Source organism: Cetorhinus maximus, chromosome 23 (genome assembly GCF_964194155.1).
Source record: "Cetorhinus maximus chromosome 23, sCetMax3.hap1.1, whole genome shotgun sequence".
Lineage (NCBI taxonomy): Eukaryota > Metazoa > Chordata > Chondrichthyes > Lamniformes > Cetorhinidae > Cetorhinus > Cetorhinus maximus.
Genome location: NC_135901.1, coordinates 10,960,572 through 10,979,863, shown reverse-complemented (window position 1 = coordinate 10,979,863; position 19,292 = coordinate 10,960,572). Strand labels below are relative to the sequence as shown.

At 45.0% G+C, this 19,292-nt stretch overlaps 2 protein-coding genes across 2 annotated transcripts in view; both read right to left on the bottom strand.

Moving 5' to 3' along the window:
* Positions 1–13,618, bottom strand: part of LOC144697800 (uncharacterized) — a 56,659-nt gene extending 43,041 nt beyond the window's left edge. Inside the window, 5 exon segments of the mRNA XM_078569792.1 lie at positions 1,194–2,073; positions 4,651–4,655; positions 11,015–11,307; positions 11,542–11,781; positions 13,598–13,618. Of these exon segments, the coding sequence (XP_078425918.1) occupies positions 1,194–2,073; positions 4,651–4,655; positions 11,015–11,307; positions 11,542–11,781; positions 13,598–13,618 (1,439 nt within the window).
* Positions 1–19,292, bottom strand: part of LOC144698217 (uncharacterized) — a 141,715-nt gene that overhangs the window by 99,667 nt on the left and 22,756 nt on the right. The gene's annotated exons all lie outside the window — the stretch shown is intronic.

Genomic DNA, 19,292 nt, shown 5'->3' with positions numbered 1-19,292 from the left:
TGATGGGCATAATGGCCTCCCTCTTTGCTCTGTGAGCCTCGTAGGCATTTAAAGTGAGTGGTCATGACCTGGAATCTGCTTCCACTCGAGGGTAAGAGAAGCGGGGATAATTGGGTGGACAAATAAACCTATAGGTACGTGAGGATGGAACGGGGCAATGGAACTAACTGATTCACTCTGGAGAGCTGGCATGCAATTGATGGGCCGAATGCATAATTCTATGATCTAAAGAGAGCAATTTCATCTACTCCAGTCTCTCCAACTAACTGAAGTCCCTCACCCCTGGTGCCGTTCTCATAAATCCTGTCTCCAGCCTCTCAAAGAATTCACATCTTTCCTTTAATGTATGGTCCATATGTAGGGTTCCATTATAGAGGGATAGAATTGAAAAGCAAGGAGTTTCTGTTCAACTTGTTTGGTTAGACTAACTGGGAGTACTGTCAACATTAGTGATCTCCATTTAGAAAAAGAACAATACCAGAACCGAAAGCATTTTCTTCACTGACACTTTTCAGAAAAAAAGAGAGAAGACTGAAGGGTGACCTGGTGGGAGCCTTTAAGATTATGAAGGGATTCAATAATCCAATAGGGATTTCATGACAAACCTCTTTACCCAGTGAGTGGTGAGAATGTGGAACTTGCTCCCACAGCGAGTGGTGGAGGTGAAAAACATGAAGACATTTAAGCAGAGGTTAGATACATACACGAGGGAGATAGGAATAGAAAGATATGCTGATGGAGGGAGATGAAGCGGAGGCTCATGTGGAGCATAAATACTGACATAGACCAATTGAGTCGACTGGCCTGGCCCCGTGCTGTAGACTCAATGGAACAGAGACAAATGTATTTATTTGTGATCTATCTGTAGTGGTAGGAAAAACACTATTTACTATTTAGGATATAATGAATGTACTTAATCAGCTTTGTGGCTCATTTCAGTGGGAATGTGCACTCCCAGGCTCAAAGAGCATCAGCTCACTGGAAGCAAAGCCGTGAGACCAGCCAGCCCAGCGGAAAGAAGCCCTCTGACCCTCCCACTTCACCAACAGTCAGAATGAACATGGTTCAGTCCTGGATGTGATTAACAACAGCAATAACAGCGGAATCCCTGCAATCATCTGTGAACTCGCTGGTGTCTCATCAAGCTGGATGACTGAGTGAATCCCTTCCCACAAGCGGAGCAGGTGAATGGCCTCTCCTCAGCATGCACTTGCTGGTGCTTCAGCAGGGTGGATGAAAGTCTGAATCTCTTCGCGCAGTTACAGCAGGTGAACGGCCTCTCCCCAGTGTGAATTCGCTGGTGCATCAGCAGGTGGGATGAATCACTGAATCCCTTCCCACACTCAGAGCAGGTGAATGGTCTCTCCCCGGTGTGAACTCGCTGATGTGCCTGCAGGGCGGTTGACTGAATGAATCCCTTCCCACACTTGGAGCAGGTGAACGGCCTCTCCCCAGTGTGAACTCGCTGGTGTCTCCGCAGGGTGGATAAATGAGTGAATCCCTTCCTACACTTGGAGCAGGTGAACGGCCTCTCCCCTGTGTGAACTCGCCAGTGGGTCAGCAAGTTAGTTGACTGATTGAATCCCTTCCCACACTCAGAGCAAGTGAAAGGTCTCTCCCCGGTATGAAGTCGCTGGTGTGTCAGTAGGCTGGATGACTGAGTGAATCCTTTCCCACAGTCAGAGCAGGTGAATGGCCTCTCCCCAGTGTGAACTCGCTGGTGTGTCAGCAGGCTGGATAACTGAATAAATGCCTTCCCACAGTCAGAGCAGGTGAACGGCCTCTGCCCAGTGTGAACTCGCTGGTGTATCCACAGGGCGGATGACTGAGTGAATTCCTTCCCACACTCGGAGCAGGTGAATGGCCGCTCCCCAGTGTGAAGTCGCTGGTGTGTCAGCAGGCTGGATAACTGAGTAAATGCCTTCCCACAATCAGAGCAGGTGAACGGCCTCTGCCCAGTATGAACTCGCTGGTGTCTCTGCAGGGAAGATGACTGAGTGAATCCCTTCCCACACTCAGAGCAGGTGAATGGTCTCTTCCCGGTGTGAATTCGCTGGTGTATCTGCAGGTTGCCTGAGAGAGTGAATCCCTTCCCACAAACAGGGCAGGTGAATGGTCTCTCCCTGGTGTGACTGCGTCGATGATTTTCCAGTGCAGATGGGTTCTGGAATCCCTTCCCACAGTCCCTACACTTCCATGGTTCCTCCATTGTGTGGGTGTCCTTGTGTCTCTCCAGTTTCAACAATCAGTTGAAAACACTTCTACAAACAGAACACATGTACAGTCTCTCCCTGCTGTTAATGGTCTCATGTTTTTGTCAAGCTGTGTAACCTGTTAAAGCTTTCTCCACAGTCAATGCACTGGAACACTCTCACTTGGGCCTGTGTGTCTCGGTGCTTTTCCAGTCACACTGATGTTAAAAACCTTTTGAAGCAGACAAAACAGACAAACAGTTCTCCTTCTAGATTCAAAGGCCGATGATACTCACATCGTGATGAACCGAGTGACTGTTGACGTGACGTTTGGTTTGAGATTTCAATTTGCAAATCCTCCCCCTCTAATGTCCTGTAAAAGGAGTTTACAAAAGTCATTGCTGTCAGTACAGGGGAGAAATTCAGAACAAACAATTGTAATTTTGATGGAACATTCTTTCCTCTTTCATTCCCCAAAATCTCTGAATCTCCATCCCGCACACTTTCCCTACATTCTCATTCTGCTGTACCGACTATACACCCTCCCAATTTTCCTAAAGGTGCCGATTCAAGCTGATCGACAGATTCATGTTCACCGCTTCCTGTCCTGGAAACGGAGATTATAAGAAATGGGAACAGCAGTAGGCCATTCATACCATCAAGCCTGCTCCGCCATTCAATAAGATCATGTTTGATCTGATGTGGCCTTAACTGCACTTTCCTGCCTGTCCACCATAATCATTGACTCACTTGTTGATCAAAAATCTGTCTAACTCGGCCTTGAATATATTCAATGACCCGGCCTCCACTGCTCTCTGTGGAAGAGAATTCCAAAGGCTAACGCTCCTCTGAGAGAATAAATTCCTCCCCATCTCCATCTTAAATAGGAGACCCCTTTTTTAAACTGTGTCCCCTTGTTCTAGATTTCCCCATGAGAGGGAACATTCTCCCAGCACCTACTCTGTCCAGCTTCCTCAGAATGCCATTTGTTTCAAAAAGATCACCTCTCATTCTTCTAAACTCCAATGAGTTAAGGCTCAACCTGCTCAGCATTTCTCAGATGACAATCTTTCATCCCAGGAATCAGCCTAGTGAACCTTCTACAAATGGCTTCCAAGCCAGTATATCCCTCCTTAAGGAAGGAATCCAAAACTGTGCAGAATACTCAATGTGTGGCCTCAACAATGCCCTGTGCAGCTATAGTAAGACTTCCTAAAAAATTTCTTTATGTGCAGTGGACCGGACCTGGAATAGGGATAAATGGAGCTTCTAGCAAGTGTAAGTGAGCCACATTGTGAGCCCAACTGATAATCTTTTATTGGGCCTGGGCCTCAGCCAGGAAAATTTGTCTAGGCATTGTGCCTTTTCAATTGAACAAAAGCTACATGGACAACTATTCCTTGTCGTTTCCCCCAGTGGCATCTCTCAACCAACTGGATTTGATTCGGATTTTCTGAATTTAAATAAAAGCTAGCCATGATTGTTCCCTGGTGCATACCCCAAAGCAACAACTTGACCTGAGTACGCTTGCAAAACAATCCGCTCACTGTTTTACAATATGAATTATTGTTCCCTTTGAAATTTGACATTCTCACATCTATTTTGATGCGTGCAAATGAAAAGCTTCGACAGATTCTCTCTTTTTACAGCAATACTCAATGTCTATATTACTGTACTGTCTCATTAAATACCGGCCAACTACTGGGCAAACCACCCCTTTCATTGAGAGAACTGGGGCAACCTTTCCAGAGTCTGCACCCTCCCGGGATTAACTTCATTTCCTTCAGTTCCTGCAAGTCAACAATTTAAGACCAGAATTAGATTAGAAAGGGAGAAACACTGATTTCCTCACAGATGTTGCCCAGAGGAGGAAGTTTCAGTCTGAAGCTCATTGTCCAACTTCCGCATTGTGATGTCCACAATGGAACCCTGCCTGAATCAGCCAATTAGGAATCACTCTGCTCCGCGGTGACGTGCTGGGGTTCCAGGCGGCAGGGCAGGCCAGGCGCGCGGACACGAGAGCCCCACCCCCACCCCCACCCCCACCCCCACCCATTGTTCCCCTTCCTCCTGCACCTTCTCGAGCCAAGGTTTCCAGGCAACCGGCTGGCGGCTCCGGCCAGAGCGAGAAGCCGCGGAGCGAACCCCCACGGCCATGGCTGCTGTCTACGGCGGCCCAAAAGGAGATCGAGAACAAAAACAGAATTACCTGGAAAAACTCAGCAGGTCTGGCAGCATCGGTGGAAAGATAAAAACAAAAAGCTACTGAGAGCGGCTGCTCGTGGCAGCCGCACTGCGCCTGCTCCGGACAACACGGTCAGCAGCGCTTTCTGCGCCTGCGCGCTGGGCTGCCAGCTGAGGGAGTGGGGGAGGGGAGTTTACTATGCATCTTCCCCTCATTTTCTCCAGAGTTTGGTTTTAAACAGCACAGCGTTTGTTATTAACTTCACACAGACACTTAACCTTCCTCCTCTGTCCAACATCTGTGAGTAAATCACTTTCTTTCCTTCCCCTGGGAAGTACAGAGAGTTGCGGGAATCTGTAACTGGAATTAGTGCCAAATATGCTGAGGGGGGAAATGCTGGTGATTTTGTGGAGCCTGTTTTTTATTGTATAAACTGTTTAAAGTCAAATTTATCCTATCTATTCAAATAATATTTGTCTTTTAATGCATGCTTCATTTTTGTTGATTTTAGTTTGATTGTTACAGTATAAGTTTTAAAAGTTAACCTTGTCCTTCGATTTATTCCGTTGAGGATTGTCTGGGAATTTGTTTCTTTTAAGGGGATTGTAACAACATAGATATGTCTAGTGGTGTAATATTGTACAAATTAGATATATTATTTATGCTTCTGTAATAAAGTACATTTATTATTATTTCTAGTCGTGTAATGTAGTACTGCAGCGATGTTATGACACAGCAGTTGGTAAAGGCTGAGTTGTTTAAATCCCAGATAGAAACTTGAACAAATGTCATAACCTATATTTTCAATTGGTATGTTTTGAGATGCAGCTCTGAATTAAGAAATAAAACCGCAGTCTCAAAAGGTTTTTTTTAATCTAAACTAACATAAATGTTTATTAATTTAACAAGAAATTAAATACATAGAGATAAAAACAAAAAACTGCGGATGCTGGAAATTCAAAACAGAAACAGAAATACCTGGAAAAACTCAGCAGGTCTGGCAGCATCGGCAGAGAAGAGTACAGTTGACGTTTTGAGTCCTCATGACCCTTCAACAGAACTGTACGGAAACTTACAGAATACTGAAAGGCCTGGATAGAGTGGACGTGGGGAAGATGTTTCCATTAGTAGGAGAGACTAGGACCCGAGGGCACAGCCTCAGAGTAAAGGGAAGACCTTTTAGAACAGAGATGAGGAGAAACTTCTTTAGCCAGAGAGTGGTGAATCTGGAATTCATTGCCACAGAAGGCTGTGGAGGCCAGGTCATTGAGTGTATTTAAGACCGAGATAGATAGGTTCTTGGGTGGTAAGGGGATCAAAGGTTATGGGGTGAAGGCGGGAGAATGGGGTTGAGAAACTTAACAGCCATGATTGAATGGCGGAGCAGACTCGATGGGCCGAATGGCCTAATTTCTACTCCTAAGTCTTATGGTATTATGGGATCAGTGCTGTCACCTCAACCATTTACAACCTATACTAATGACGTGGTTGAATGGGCCGAGTGTATTGCAGCCACATTTGCTGACAATACAAAGATGGGTAGGAAATCAAATTGTGAGGAAACAAAGAGCTAGATTAAGTGAATGGGAAAACACTTGCAGATGGTGCATTATTTGGGAAAATGTGAGGGTTTTCACTTTGACAAGAAGAATAGAAAATCAGAAATTATTTAAGTAGAGAGAGACTGCAGAATGCTGTAGTACAGAGGGACCTTGGGGTCCTGGCACATAAATCTCAAAAAGTTAGCATGCAGGTACAGCAAGAAATTAGGAAGGTAACTGGAATGTTGGCATTTATTGCAAGAGGGTTGGAGTATAAAAGTAGGGAAGTTTTGCTACAGCTGTACTGGGCATTGGTGAAACCACACCTAGAGTACTGTGTACAGTTTTGGTCTCCTTACTTAAGGAGGGATATACCCAGCGTGTCCACTCTGAACCAGGTTTGCTGCTCCCTCTGTGTCCAGCACTGTCTGCATCCCAGGCATAAGGAAATGGAATTTCAAAAGAAGGAAGGAATTTGTCAGCATTTGAAAGACATTCACAGAGAATTGAAGGGCTCCTTGGATGGCAAGCTGTAACTAGTAGGGTGCCACAGGGTTCAGTCCTTGGGCCCCAACTATTTACAATCTATATTAATGATTTGGATTCAGGGATAGAAGGTACAATAGCTAACTTTGCAGATGACACCAAAAATAGGTGGGAAAGTAAGTTGCAATGAAGAAATAAAAAATTTACAAATGGATATGGACAGGTTAGGTGAATGGGCCAAAATTTGGCAGATGGAGTTGAATGTGGATAAGTGTGAGGTTATCCACTTTGGTCAGAAGAATAAAAAGTCGACTTATTATTTAAATGGAGAGAAACTTCAGAATGCTTCAGTGCAGAGGGATCTGGGTGTCCTCGTGCATGAATCGTTGAAAGCTAGTATGCAGGTACAGCAGGTAATAAGGAAGACAAATGGAATTTTGGCATTTATTGCTAAAGGAATAGAGTATAAAAATAGGGAAGTATTGTTGCAACTGTACAAGGCATTGGTGAGACCGCACCTGGAGTATTGTGCACAGTTTTGGTCCCCTTACTTGCGGAAGGATGTTGTTGCATTGGAGGCAGGTCAGAGGAGGTTCACTAGATTGATTCCAGAGATGCGGGGCTTGTCTTATGAGGAGAGATTGAGCAGTTTAGGCCTATACTCGCTAGAGTGTAGAAGGATGAGAGGAGATCTAATTGGGGTATATAAGATGCTAAAGGGGATAGACAAAGTAGACATGAGCAGATGTTTCCCCTTGTGGGGCATTGTAGAACAAGAGGCCATAGTTTTAGGCTAAAGGGTGGTAGATTTAAATCAGAGATGAGGAGGAATTACTTTTCTCAAAGGGTCGTGAATCTGTGGAATTCACTACCTCAGAGTGCAGGGGATGCCGGGACACTGAATAAATTTAAGGAGGAGATAGACAGATTTTTAATTAGTAAAGAGTTGAAAGGTTATGGGGGGAGGGCGGGAAATTGGAGTTCAGGCCGAAATGAGATCAATTAAGATCGTATTGAATGGTGGGGCAGGCTCGAGAGGCTGAATTGCCTATTCCTGCTAAGAGTTGAGATCTTTCTTTATTCTTGGAGAGTTGGACATCAGACTGCCTCTTTTCAATATGGAGCTGCATTGTAGGGCTGGGACCACCTTTGAAGGAGCTGCCAATGAGTCCCACTCCCCTGCCCTTTCCCCACAGCCTTCATTAGAATCATAGAATGGTTACAGCATAGAAGGAGGTCATTCGGCCCATCATGTCCTTGCCCATGCCAGCTTTCCGAAAGAGCTACTCAGCCAGTCCCACTCCCCGGCCCTGCACATTTTTTCTGTTCAGATAATTATCCAATTCTGTTTGAAAGGCATGATTGAACCTTCCTCCACCACACTCTCAGTCAGTGCACTCCAGATTCTAACCACTCACTGCATAAACAGGGTTTTCCTCATGTCACCATTGCTTCTTTTTCAATTCATCTTTAACCCATGTCCTCTGGTCCTCAGCCCTTCTGCCACTAGGAATCGTTTCTCCCTGTCTACTCTGTCCAGATCCCTCATGATTTTGAGCATTTCTATCAAATCTCCTCTGAATCTTCTTTTCTCTAAACAGATCAGCCCCATCTTTTCCAATCTATCCTCATAACTGCAGTTTCTCATCCCTGGATCCATTCTCAATAATCTGTTCTGCATCCTCTTCAATACCTTCACATCCTTCCTAAAGTGTGGTATCCAGAATTGGACACAATACTCCAGTTGAGGTTGAACCAGTGTTTTGTTCTGATTTCTCATAACTTCCTTGTTATCTCAGAGAGTTGAACACCAGCCTTTCTCCTGTCGACATAGAGCTGCCTTATAGGGTTGTGATCACCTTTGAAAGAGCTGACAATTAGCCCACACTCCCCTGCCCTTTCCCCAGAGCCCTGCAGACTTTACCTTTTAACTGGAGATCTAACTCACTTTGGAAAGTTGTTATTGAATCTGCTCCTATCCCCTTTCAGGCAGAACGTCTCAGGTCATAACTTATTGAATAAAAAGTGGTTCCTGATTTTTGCCAATTATTTGATGTGATGTGTTTAATTGTTGGTTTCCTGTTAAAGACATTTCCTGAGTGGATTTAAGGGAACACGCTCGTGATATCTCAGAGAGACCAAACACACGACGCGCTGTATATTTGAAACAAAGCTGATTTATTTGATGTATTAAAATAGTAAACACCAGCCACATTACAGAAGATTGGTGAAAAAAGAGACATGACTAAGCTTTTTGTCTTGCACTCATCAGGACAATTCACAATGTTCAGCACCACTCGTGACTCCTCAGATACTGAAACAGTCCATGTCCAAATGCAGCAAGACCTGGACAATATCCAGGTTTTGGCTGACAAATGGCAAGTAACATTCACGCCACACAAGTGTCAGGCAATGACCATCTCCAAAAATAGAGAATCCAACCATCGCCCACCGCTGTATCCCCCACTATCAACATCCTGGGGGTTACCATCTGCTAATTAGTTTAAATCTAAGCCCTCTAGTCATTGATATCTCTGTTAACAGAAATAAGTCCTTCCTATCCACTCTATCTGTGCCCCTCATAATTTTATACACCTCAGTTAAATCTCCCCTCAGCCTCCTCTGTTCCAAAGAAAACAACCCCAACCTTATCGTTAAAATTCGCCATTCCTGTCAATATCCTCATAAATCTCCTCCGTACCCTCTCTGGTGTGAACACATCCTTCCTGTAATGCACTGACCAGAACTGTACTCAGTAGTCCAGCTGTGGTCCAACTAGTTGTTTATTCAGCTCTAGTATAACCTCCCTGATCATATAATAAAAACAGAAAACGCTGGAAATACTCAGCAGCTCTGGCAGCATCTATGGAGAGAGAGGAGTTTCAGGTCTGTGATCTTTCATCAACCGAAAATGCTAGAAATATTCCCTGTTCTTGTATTCTATGTCTCAGTTAATAACAGAAAGTATCCTGTCTGCCTTTTTAAACACCTTATCTACCTCGCCTGTCCCCTTCAGGGATCTGTGGACATGCACTCCAATGTCCCTCTGTTCACCTACACTTCTCACCATCATACCAGTAATATTCTTTCCCTTTGCCATGTTTGCCCTCCCCAAATGTATTTATTACCTCACACTTCTCGAGGATGATCTCCATTTGCTACTTTTCTGCCCACCTGATCATTCTATTGACACCTTCCGACAGTCTACAGCTTTCTTTCTCACTGTTAATGACAAGGTTGAAAATGTCTTAATCATGTCCCCATGTTAAAGTCTAAAGCAGTGATATATACCACAGAAGCATGGAATCCTGTGCTGAGCCATCCAGAACTCCACTGGAAACAGCCTTGTGGTCCCAAAACCACCTCTTGACCATTCCCCTTTGCCTCCCGCTGCTCCAGCTGATGACACTTCCTGCACTTGTGATTGTCCAGCACAGAGATGCATCCTGATTTTCCCACATGGAACTGGATGCGCACTCTACAGGAATTAGATGCCCTGCCATGCCTTTATTTATCTGATTATTAACTCATTTAAACAAAATAAGCTAATCATTAAAATAAATAAAGATTCATCAGCTACCCACCAATCAGCTTCTTCCATTGTGCTAAAGTCACCTTATTTTTTTAGAGGGAATTAACAAAAATGTTTTTCTTAACTCTTATCATCTAAACACCTCAGAGTTTAATTTACTGAAAAAATCAGACTTCTTCACTGTTTCAACCCATTGTTAGTTAGCTTTATCATTATCCCCTAGATTTGATTAATTGAATACTGACTGCAATTCTATGATAAATTATCAATTTGTCTTTAGTTTTAGGCTAATTGATTACTTTATAGTTGATTAATGCAGTGACCAAGGCCATACTCAGTACTCTAGCTGTGCTCTAACAAGTGTTTTACACAATTCTAACATAATCTCCCTGCTCTTATATTCTAGGCCTCAGGCAAGAAAGTGTCCCAAATGCCTTCCTGACCACCTGATCTACCTGTCTAGCCACATTCAGGGATCTGTGGATGTGCACTCCGAGGTCTCTCTGTTCCTCTGTAGTTCTCAGCGTCATCCCTTTTATTTTCATTCCCTTCTCTTGTTTGCCCTCCCCAATTTCATTATCACACACTGCTCCAGATTGATTTACATTTACCAATTTTCTGCTCTGCTCATCTGACCAGTCCATTGATGTTTTCCTGCAGTCCACAGCTTTCTTCCTCATTGTCAACCACACCAGCAATGTTGACATCATCTGCAATCTTCTTGCTCATTGCCCCTACATTTAAGTCTAAATCATTGATATAAACTACAAATTGTGGAACCCCACTGAAAACTGAAAACAGGCATCCAGACATGATTCAGTCCTGCATGTGAATAAATGTAGCAATTACATCAGAATCCAACCCCTGCTGTCGCATATGAACTTGCTGGCGTCTCAGCAGGTTGTTTGACTGAGCGAATCTCTTCCCACACACGGAGTAGGTGAACAGCCTCTCCCCAGTATGAACTCGCTGGTGTGTCAGCAGATTCTGTTTACTTTTAAATCTCTTCTCACAGTCAGAACGTTTAAAAGGTCTCTGATCAGTGTGAACAAGTTGATGTGTAGTGAGATGAGATGACTGAGTGAATCTTTTGCCACACTCAAGGCAAGTATATGGTCTCTCCCCAGTATGAACTCGCTGGTGTATCAGAAGGTCAGATGAATCAATGAATTCCTGTTCACATTCACTGCAGGTGAATGGCCTCTCCCCAGTGTGAACTCGATGGTGTCTCAGCAGGTGGGCTAACCGAGTGAATCCCTTCCCACAGATAGAGCAGATGAATGGCCTCTCCCCAGTGTGAGTGTGTTGGTGTTTCAGAAGATCCTTTCTGCTTTTAAATTTTTTCTCACAGTCAGGACAATTAAAAGGTCTCTGCTCGGTGTGAACAAATTGGTGTGTCAGAAGGTGGGATGAAGAAATGAATCTCTTCCCACACACGGAGCAGGTGAATGGCCTCTCGCCAGTGTGAATGTGTTCATGGTTCAGTAAATCCTTTTTACTTTTAAAGCTCTTCTCACAGTCAGAACATTTAAAAGGTCTCTTATCAGTGTGAACAAGTTGGTGTGTCAGGACGTGGGATGACTGAGTGAATCCTTTCCTACACACATTGCAGGTGAATGGCCTCTCCCCAGTGTGAGTGTGTTGGTGTGTCAGTAGATCCTTTCTGCTTATAAATCTCTTCTCACAGTCAGAACATTTAAACGGTCTCTCATCAGAGTGAGCACGATGGTGAGTCCGGAGGTTTGACAAAGCATTAAATCCCTTTCCACATTCAAGGCAGGTGAATGGCCTCTTGCCAGTATGAACATGCTGGTGTGTGTAGAGACTGGATGACTGAGTGAATCCCTTCCCACACACGGAGCAAGTGAACGGTCTCTCCCCAGTGTGACTGCGTCGATGAGTTTCCACCTCAGATGGGGAATTGAAACCCTTCCCACAGTCCCCACATTTCCATGGTTTCCCCATAGTGCGGGTGTCCTTGTGTGTCCCCAGGTTGGACGACCAGTTGAAGCCCAGCCCCACACCCACACACAACACGTGTACAGTCCCTTCCCGCTGTGAACAGTGTGATGTTTTTTCAGGCTGTGTAACTGGTTAAAGCTCTTTCCACAGTCAGTTCACTGGAAAACTCTCACTCGGGGTGTGTGTGTCTGTCTTCGTGCTTTTCCAGTCACACTGATGTTTGAAACATTTTCCCACAGATAGAACAGCCAAACATTTCTCCTTGCACATTCAAAGGCCAATGATATTCGGATCCTGATGAATCAAGTGACTCTGTCAGATCTTGATGTGATGTTTGGTTTGAATTTCCCATCTGCAAATCCAACCCTCCGAATACCCTGTAAATGAAGTTTAAATTGAAATACTCAAAATATGCAACAGACAAACAGGCCATTCTGTCCAACTGTTCTGCTAGTTTTATGCTTCTCCCCCCATTTCATGCAAATCATCTCAGCCTTTCAGCTTATCTTTCTAATCCCTTTTCTTCCATGTACTCATCTAGTCTCCTGTTGAAACTATCACAATTTTTCTCCCTCAATGGTTTCCTGTGAGTTCCATATTCTCACCACTCTCTGAGTGAAGACATTTCAAGTGGAAACATTGTCTCCATATCTACCCCGTCCAACCCATTGATCATTGTAAAGCCCTCTATCAGCTCCTCCCTCTCCCTTTTTCTAAAGAAAAAATGCCCCAACCCAAACCTTCCCAACACCTGTAATTTTTTTTTTGGTTTACAAAATTCATCAGTTGGCCCAGGATAGAAATTGAGAAGAGACACACATTTCTCTCGGTTTGAGTTTGCTGTGTGTAAATCCTCCTCTTCTAACCCCCTGTGAAAGGAGTTTCCAAAACCCATCCCTGTCAGTCCAGGATAGAAATTCACAACATTCTCCCCTCCTGCTCTGGGTTTGTCACCGGGACATTTCCTCTCGGCTCCGCTCTGTGCAAACGGAGAACCGGTAGCTTCTCATTTGGGGTTTGCAGTTTACACAACATGTTTCCGGAGCCTCTCCGTCCACCCGCCGGATCCATCGCTCTTTCCGCCCCCGCCATCCCCCCCTCTACCCATTGTGCATCCGGGAGAGAAGCGTCTGTCCCTGGTCATCTGACACTGCGCATGCTCCCAACACTGGGCAGCACTGCGCTTGCGCACTGCTCCTCTGTGGTAATGGACAGGGGACATTCTCCACCGCGGGGGATGCTGGGTAAAAATGCTGCCATAGAGAACCCCAATTATGAACAGGTTTTTCTTTGCTTTCACACTGGGGTCGGATGGCCAATAAATAAGATTAAATTCGTGCTGGTTTTCCTCAATTAACCCACATTTATCGATGTGATTATTAATTTTATCCCGAATCATTGCTTCTAGAATTTTCCCCACCACGGAGGTTAAACTGACTGGCCTGTAGTTATTGGGCTTATCTTTACTTTTTTTCAACAAAGTTATAACGTTTGCAATCCTCCAGTCCTCTGGAACCACCTCTGAGTCTAAGTGAAATTGGAAAATTATGGCCAGTGCCTCTGAAATTTCCACTCTCACTTCCCTCATTATCCATGGATGCAACTCATCCAGTCCTGGTGCATTATTAACTTTAAATATTGACTGTCTATCTAGTCTCTTCTTCCTATCAATTTTAAATACTTCTAGTGTTTTACTTACCTCCTCTTTCACCGTGGCCATATAGCATCTTCTTCCTTGGTAAAGACAGATACAAAATATTCTTACAAAAGCTCTCTGTGCCCAACCTGCCTTTTTTAGGAAATAAATTGATCATTACTTCTCTCTGCCAACCTAACTTTCTCTCTTTCTATATATCTGTCTTTCTCATTCTGCATCATTCTCCATTCTCCATCAATCCCACTCTTTACAGTCTTTGGAAAATATATTGTCCTTCAATAGAAACAGGAGGGTGTCATTCAACCCCTTGACGCTACTCTGAATTCACTAAGAGAATTGCTGATCTGCCTAGCAGCATCGTTCCCTTACTTCCATCTTCCTCGCTCAACAAAAGCAGGAACAACCCTGGCAAAAAAACTCCCAGGAGGAGGTTGGGTGTGGGAGGCTCAATTCCACTTGAGCATTCGTTGACTGAACCTAAGTCCAACACCATAATCACTCGACCAACCTGCTGCATTGGAACCTTTTGCTGACCACTCATTCGGCCTTTCAGTGAACGAGACAGAACACATTCCAATGGTCACGATGAGTTTCTTTTTCTCAAATGTTCCTTCATTCTATTTTCATCAGTCTCCAATTTGAAATGACTGAAAAGTTCCTCTCAGTATTATAACTGAGAATGTGTCTATCTGCTCAGCATTAACTGAACACGGTAAGAGAGATGCTTTGGGATTATTTGAACTTGGTTTCAGCCCATGCACCCAGTGGTTCACTGAGGGCTCAGTGATACACGTGCTACTGACATATCACTTGTCTGTGATTACGGATATCTGGTAACATGATGGTTGTGAACTTAATGTTGTTTATCAAGATTCAAACATCCACCTTCAAGTTTGACATGTGGGGAATCTTCTCTGTTGCAGAGAGCTCGCTGACTTTCCAGAGACTCATCAGAGGTTTCAATGATGATGATGATGGCGATCATTACTATTATTTCATGTCAATATAACCAAGACAAAGTGGATAGTGGAGGGGATCCTCTTATGACAGATGATGAGGAAAGTAATGCCACACCATCTTGCACCTTAAAATCGTAGACCTCATGTGTGCCGGCATCGTCAGAATGTCATTAAACTTTCACAATGTCACAATAGAATGTCATTCCCACTCGGTCTGTAACAGTGGAACCATCCCTCCTGTGAGCAGGCTCGGGGTCAGAGAGTCATAGAATTATACAGCACAGAAAAAGGCCCTTCGGCCCATTGCGTCCATGCTGGCCATCAAGCACCTATCTATTCTAATCCTATTTCCAGCACTTGGCCCGCAGCCCTGTATGTAATGGCGTTTTAAGTACTCACCAAAATACTTCTTAAATGTTGTCAGGGTTCCTGCCTCTACCACCCCCTCAGGCAGTGTGTTGCAGATTCCAACCATCCCCTGTGTGAAAATATTTTTCCTCAAATCCCCTCTAAAGATCCTGCCCCTTACCTTAAATCTCCGCCCCCTGGTTATTGACACCTCCGCTGAGGGGAAAAGTTTCTTCTTATCTACCCTATCTATGCCCCTCATAATTTTGTACACCTCTATCAGGTCCCCACTCAGCCTTCTCTGCTCTAAGGAAAACAGCCCTAGCCGATCCAGTCTCCCTTTATAGCTGAAACACTCTAGCCTAGGCAACATCCTGGTGAATCTCCTCTGCACCCTCTCCAGTGCAATCACATCCTTCCTATAGTGTGGCGCCCAGAATTGCACAGATTACTCCAGATGTGGCCCAACTAGTGTTTTATACAGCTCCAACATAACCCCCCTGCTCTTATATTCTATGCCTCGACTAAAAAAGGCAAGTATCCCTGAGGTATACCACTCATCACAGCCTTCCAATCACAAAAACAACTTTGGACCATCACCCTCTGCCTCCTGCCACTAAGCCAATTTTGGATCCAATTTGCCAAATTGCAGAGCTCGAAATCGGACTAAATTAACCACATTAACTATGTGGGGGCTGCAGCTGACCGACGCTGCAGTGTACTGCTGCTCCCTGAGGCTCACAGTGACAGAAAACAGTGAAACTCTCATACAGAACTTCCCCCACTCTGGATGCCTGGGCCCCAGCTGCTGAAGCGTGATATAGGGGCGGTCAGATGCTGACACGGTGCTGAGTCACGCCCTTGTGAGCTGACACACATGGAGACGGAGCCAGGAAGCAGCCCCTTGTGTGAAGGACTCACAACAGACTGATTATTTGACACTGGGAAGTGTTCTTGAGTGTCAGCAATCTCTGTCTCGGTGTGTATCTGAACATTGAACCCTGGTTTTAAAGGGAGAAGTGTTTGATCAGAGGCTGGAAGGAAGGTTTAACCTGTACATTGATTGTCTGATGGGTCATTCTGTCCGATTGGATTCTACAGTTTGTTTTCTCAGCTGCTCCTGGAGACAGTTGGGTGACAGTTTAAGCCGAGTTTCTATCTGACACCCAACAGACAGGAGCTCCCAGCCACAGTCCAAAGGCAGTTTGTGTACAGGGGTGAGACAGTTTTCCATCACTGTGAGTCTCAGTGAGAGTGCAGTGTGAATACGCTGGTGTCTCAGCAGGTCATTGCTTTTTGTAAAGGTATTCTCACATTCAGAATATTGGAACAGAGTGAACACATTGGTGTTCAGTATATTGGGAGGATTCAGAGAGAAGCCGGAAGCGGCGGATAGTGAGAGTGGAGAATGTTCATTGCTTAACTGGCGCCGCATTCGGGATTTGTAAACCCCGCCCCCCCCGCCCGGGGTTTATTAACCCGCTCCCGACAGTGACCTCCCACCTGTCAGCTCACAATGCCCGGCTGATTGACAGCAGCGACAGGCCAATAGCAGGAGGGGGCGTGTCCGCGGCTGCGTTTGGTTCTCGAGCCAATCGGAGTGATGGAGGGGCGGGGCTAGGCTGCGACTGAAGCATGCGCAGAACTGGAATCGGAGCTGGAAGAAGGCGGTCGGGTTAAGATCACAAAGGGTGAGAAATGAAGCCGACGGCTGGAGGTTGTGAACGGGGGGAGCCTGGAAACCGCGCGCGAGCTCAGAGGGCGGGTGGAGATTATGAACCGGGGGGAGCCTGGAAACCGCGCGCGAGCTCAGAGGGCGGGTGGAGATTATGAACCGGGGAGAGCCTGGAAACCGCGCGCGAGCTCGGGGCTCGGGGAGACGATGGCCTAGTGGTAATGTCACTGGGCTAGAAACCCAGAGACCCTGTTCTGAGGATATGGATTCAATTCAGCGAATAAATCTGGAATATAAACCTCGTCTCGGAAATAGTGACCATAAAACTATCATGGGTTGTTTTAAAACCTCATCTGGTTCACCAGCGCCCCTTCAGGGAAGGAAATCTGCCAACCTACATGTGACTCCAGACCCACAGTGAAGTGGTTCACTCTGAAACCGTCCAGCAAGCCACTCAGTTCCAGGGCTATTAGGAATGGGCAATGCCCACAACCCATCATAGAATTAAAAAAAACATGGTGGCTGTGGGACTGGAAACCCTGGTAAGAGGCCTGGTTTATGCAGGCAACTGCCTGTCACCATCTTGGGAGGGGAAGGTGGGGGGTGGGGGTGTAAATGGGTGGCCATATTGGTGAGGGAATTGTCATTTGTGGGAGAGAATTCCAAACTTTTGTTTTTGTGTCAACAATTGTTACCCCATTTCAATCTGAAAGACCTGGCTACAATTTTTAGACTATGCCCCTAGTCCACAACTCCCCAGTTAACAGAAATAATTTCTCTCTATCTTGGATAAATTCCTGGAAACACAATCCGAGTTTCAGTCATCTCTCCTAATAAATTAATTTCAGGTATCACTGTGACTGGAAAAGCATCTGGATACACAAAGCCCTGGTCAGACGACATCTGGAGAACGGTGTTCAGTTCTGGGCAGGAAGGATACATTTTCCTTGGAGGGAGTGCAGCACAGACTTACCTGAACGATACCTGGACTCCAAGTGTTAAATTGTGAGGCGACATGACACAAAGTTGGGTTGTATTCACTGGAATTTAGAAGATTAAGGGGTGATTTGATCAAAGTTGTCAAAATATTAATTGGAACTGAGTGGATAGATAGAGAGAAACAATTTCCACCAGTTGGGGAATCTGGGACTGTTCAATGTCATTAATACCTTTGGTTAACAAAGATTGTTCAATGTCAGATTTAACATTAACATTGATCTTGCATCAACCAGGGATGAGAACTGAACATCCAGGGGTATTCAGTGTTTAGGAAGGTCAGACAAAAAGGAAAAGGTGGTGGAATTGCATTGCTGGTTAAAGAGGATATCAACGCAATAGTGGGCATAATGTAAACATGAGAGCTGAACCTTTCAGAAGTGAAGTTAGCAAACACCTCTGCACACAAAGGTAGGTAGAAGTGAGGAACTCTGTTCCACAAACAGCAGTTGATGCAAGATCAATGTTAATGTTAAATCTGACATTGAACAATCTTTGTTAACCAAAGGTATTAATGGATGTGGAGCAAAGGCAAGTGTATAGAGTTAGATCACAGATCAGCCACGTTTTCATTTCATGGTGGAACAGGCACGAGGGACTAAATAGCCATCCCCTAGAATCATAGAAACTTACGGCACAGAAAGGCCATTCAACCCTTTGTGCTTCTGCTGTCTCTTTGAAAGAGCAGTCATGTTTAGACCCACACACATGCATTCTGTTTGTAATCAGTAAGTTCCTCATTCTCAAGTCCCTGTCAATTTCCTTTTAAAATTCCCTGTAGAATCAGGTTCCAGCACCTTTTCAGGTCAAGAGTTCCTGATCCTGACAACTCCCTGTTGGTGCAGAAACTGCTGAACTCGATGTTGAGTTCTGGAAGGTTGTAAAGTGTTGAATCGAAAGATGAGCTGCTTTTCCTCAAGCTCCCATTGAGCTTCATTGGAACAGATCAGGGGGGGGCAAGGACAGAGAGGTCAGAGTGGGAGTGGAGCAGGGAATTAAAATGACAAGTGACCAGAAGCTCATGGTCAAGCTCACAGACTGAACAGAGGTTGTTCCACAAAGTGATCACCCAATCTGTGTTTGATCTTCCCAACGTAGAGCAGACCATATGGTGAGCACTGAATAAAGAAACTAAATGGAAAAAATTACAAGTAAATTACTGTTTGTTGTAGGCTGAAGAAAGATGCTTCATTTGAAGAGTAAGGGTTACAAAGTAAAACAAGGCAATTTCCAGAATATTAAATCACCAGTCCGGTTACAGAGATTATTAACATCAGCAGAAACAAACCCACACTATCAGAATGAACATGGTTCAGTCCTGGATGTGATGAACAGCAGAATCCAACCCCCGGAGTCATTGCTGAACTCGCTGGTGTGTCAGCTGGATGGATGATGGATTAAACCCCTTCTCACATGTGGAGCAGATGTCTGGCCTCTCCCCAGTGTGAACTCTATGCTGTGCGTCTTAAAGCCGATGGTTTTCTCCATGCACCAGCTGCTCTTGTATTTCCAGGTGGTGGGGGCCATGGGTTTGGAATTTCCAAATTCTGGTTGAATTGCAGATCTATGAAATCCGTCTCCTTTTCCCCTCCTCCACCTCTCACTCTCTCTTCTCCCGTAGAGGCCAGAATCTTGTGTAGGTCCAGACTGGGAGGCAGGTTCCCTTCCCTTAAGGACATTAGTGAACCAGCTGGGTTTTTATGACAATCTGGTAGCTTCCATGGTCACATTTTCCACGTGCTGGTCCCACAAATTACCA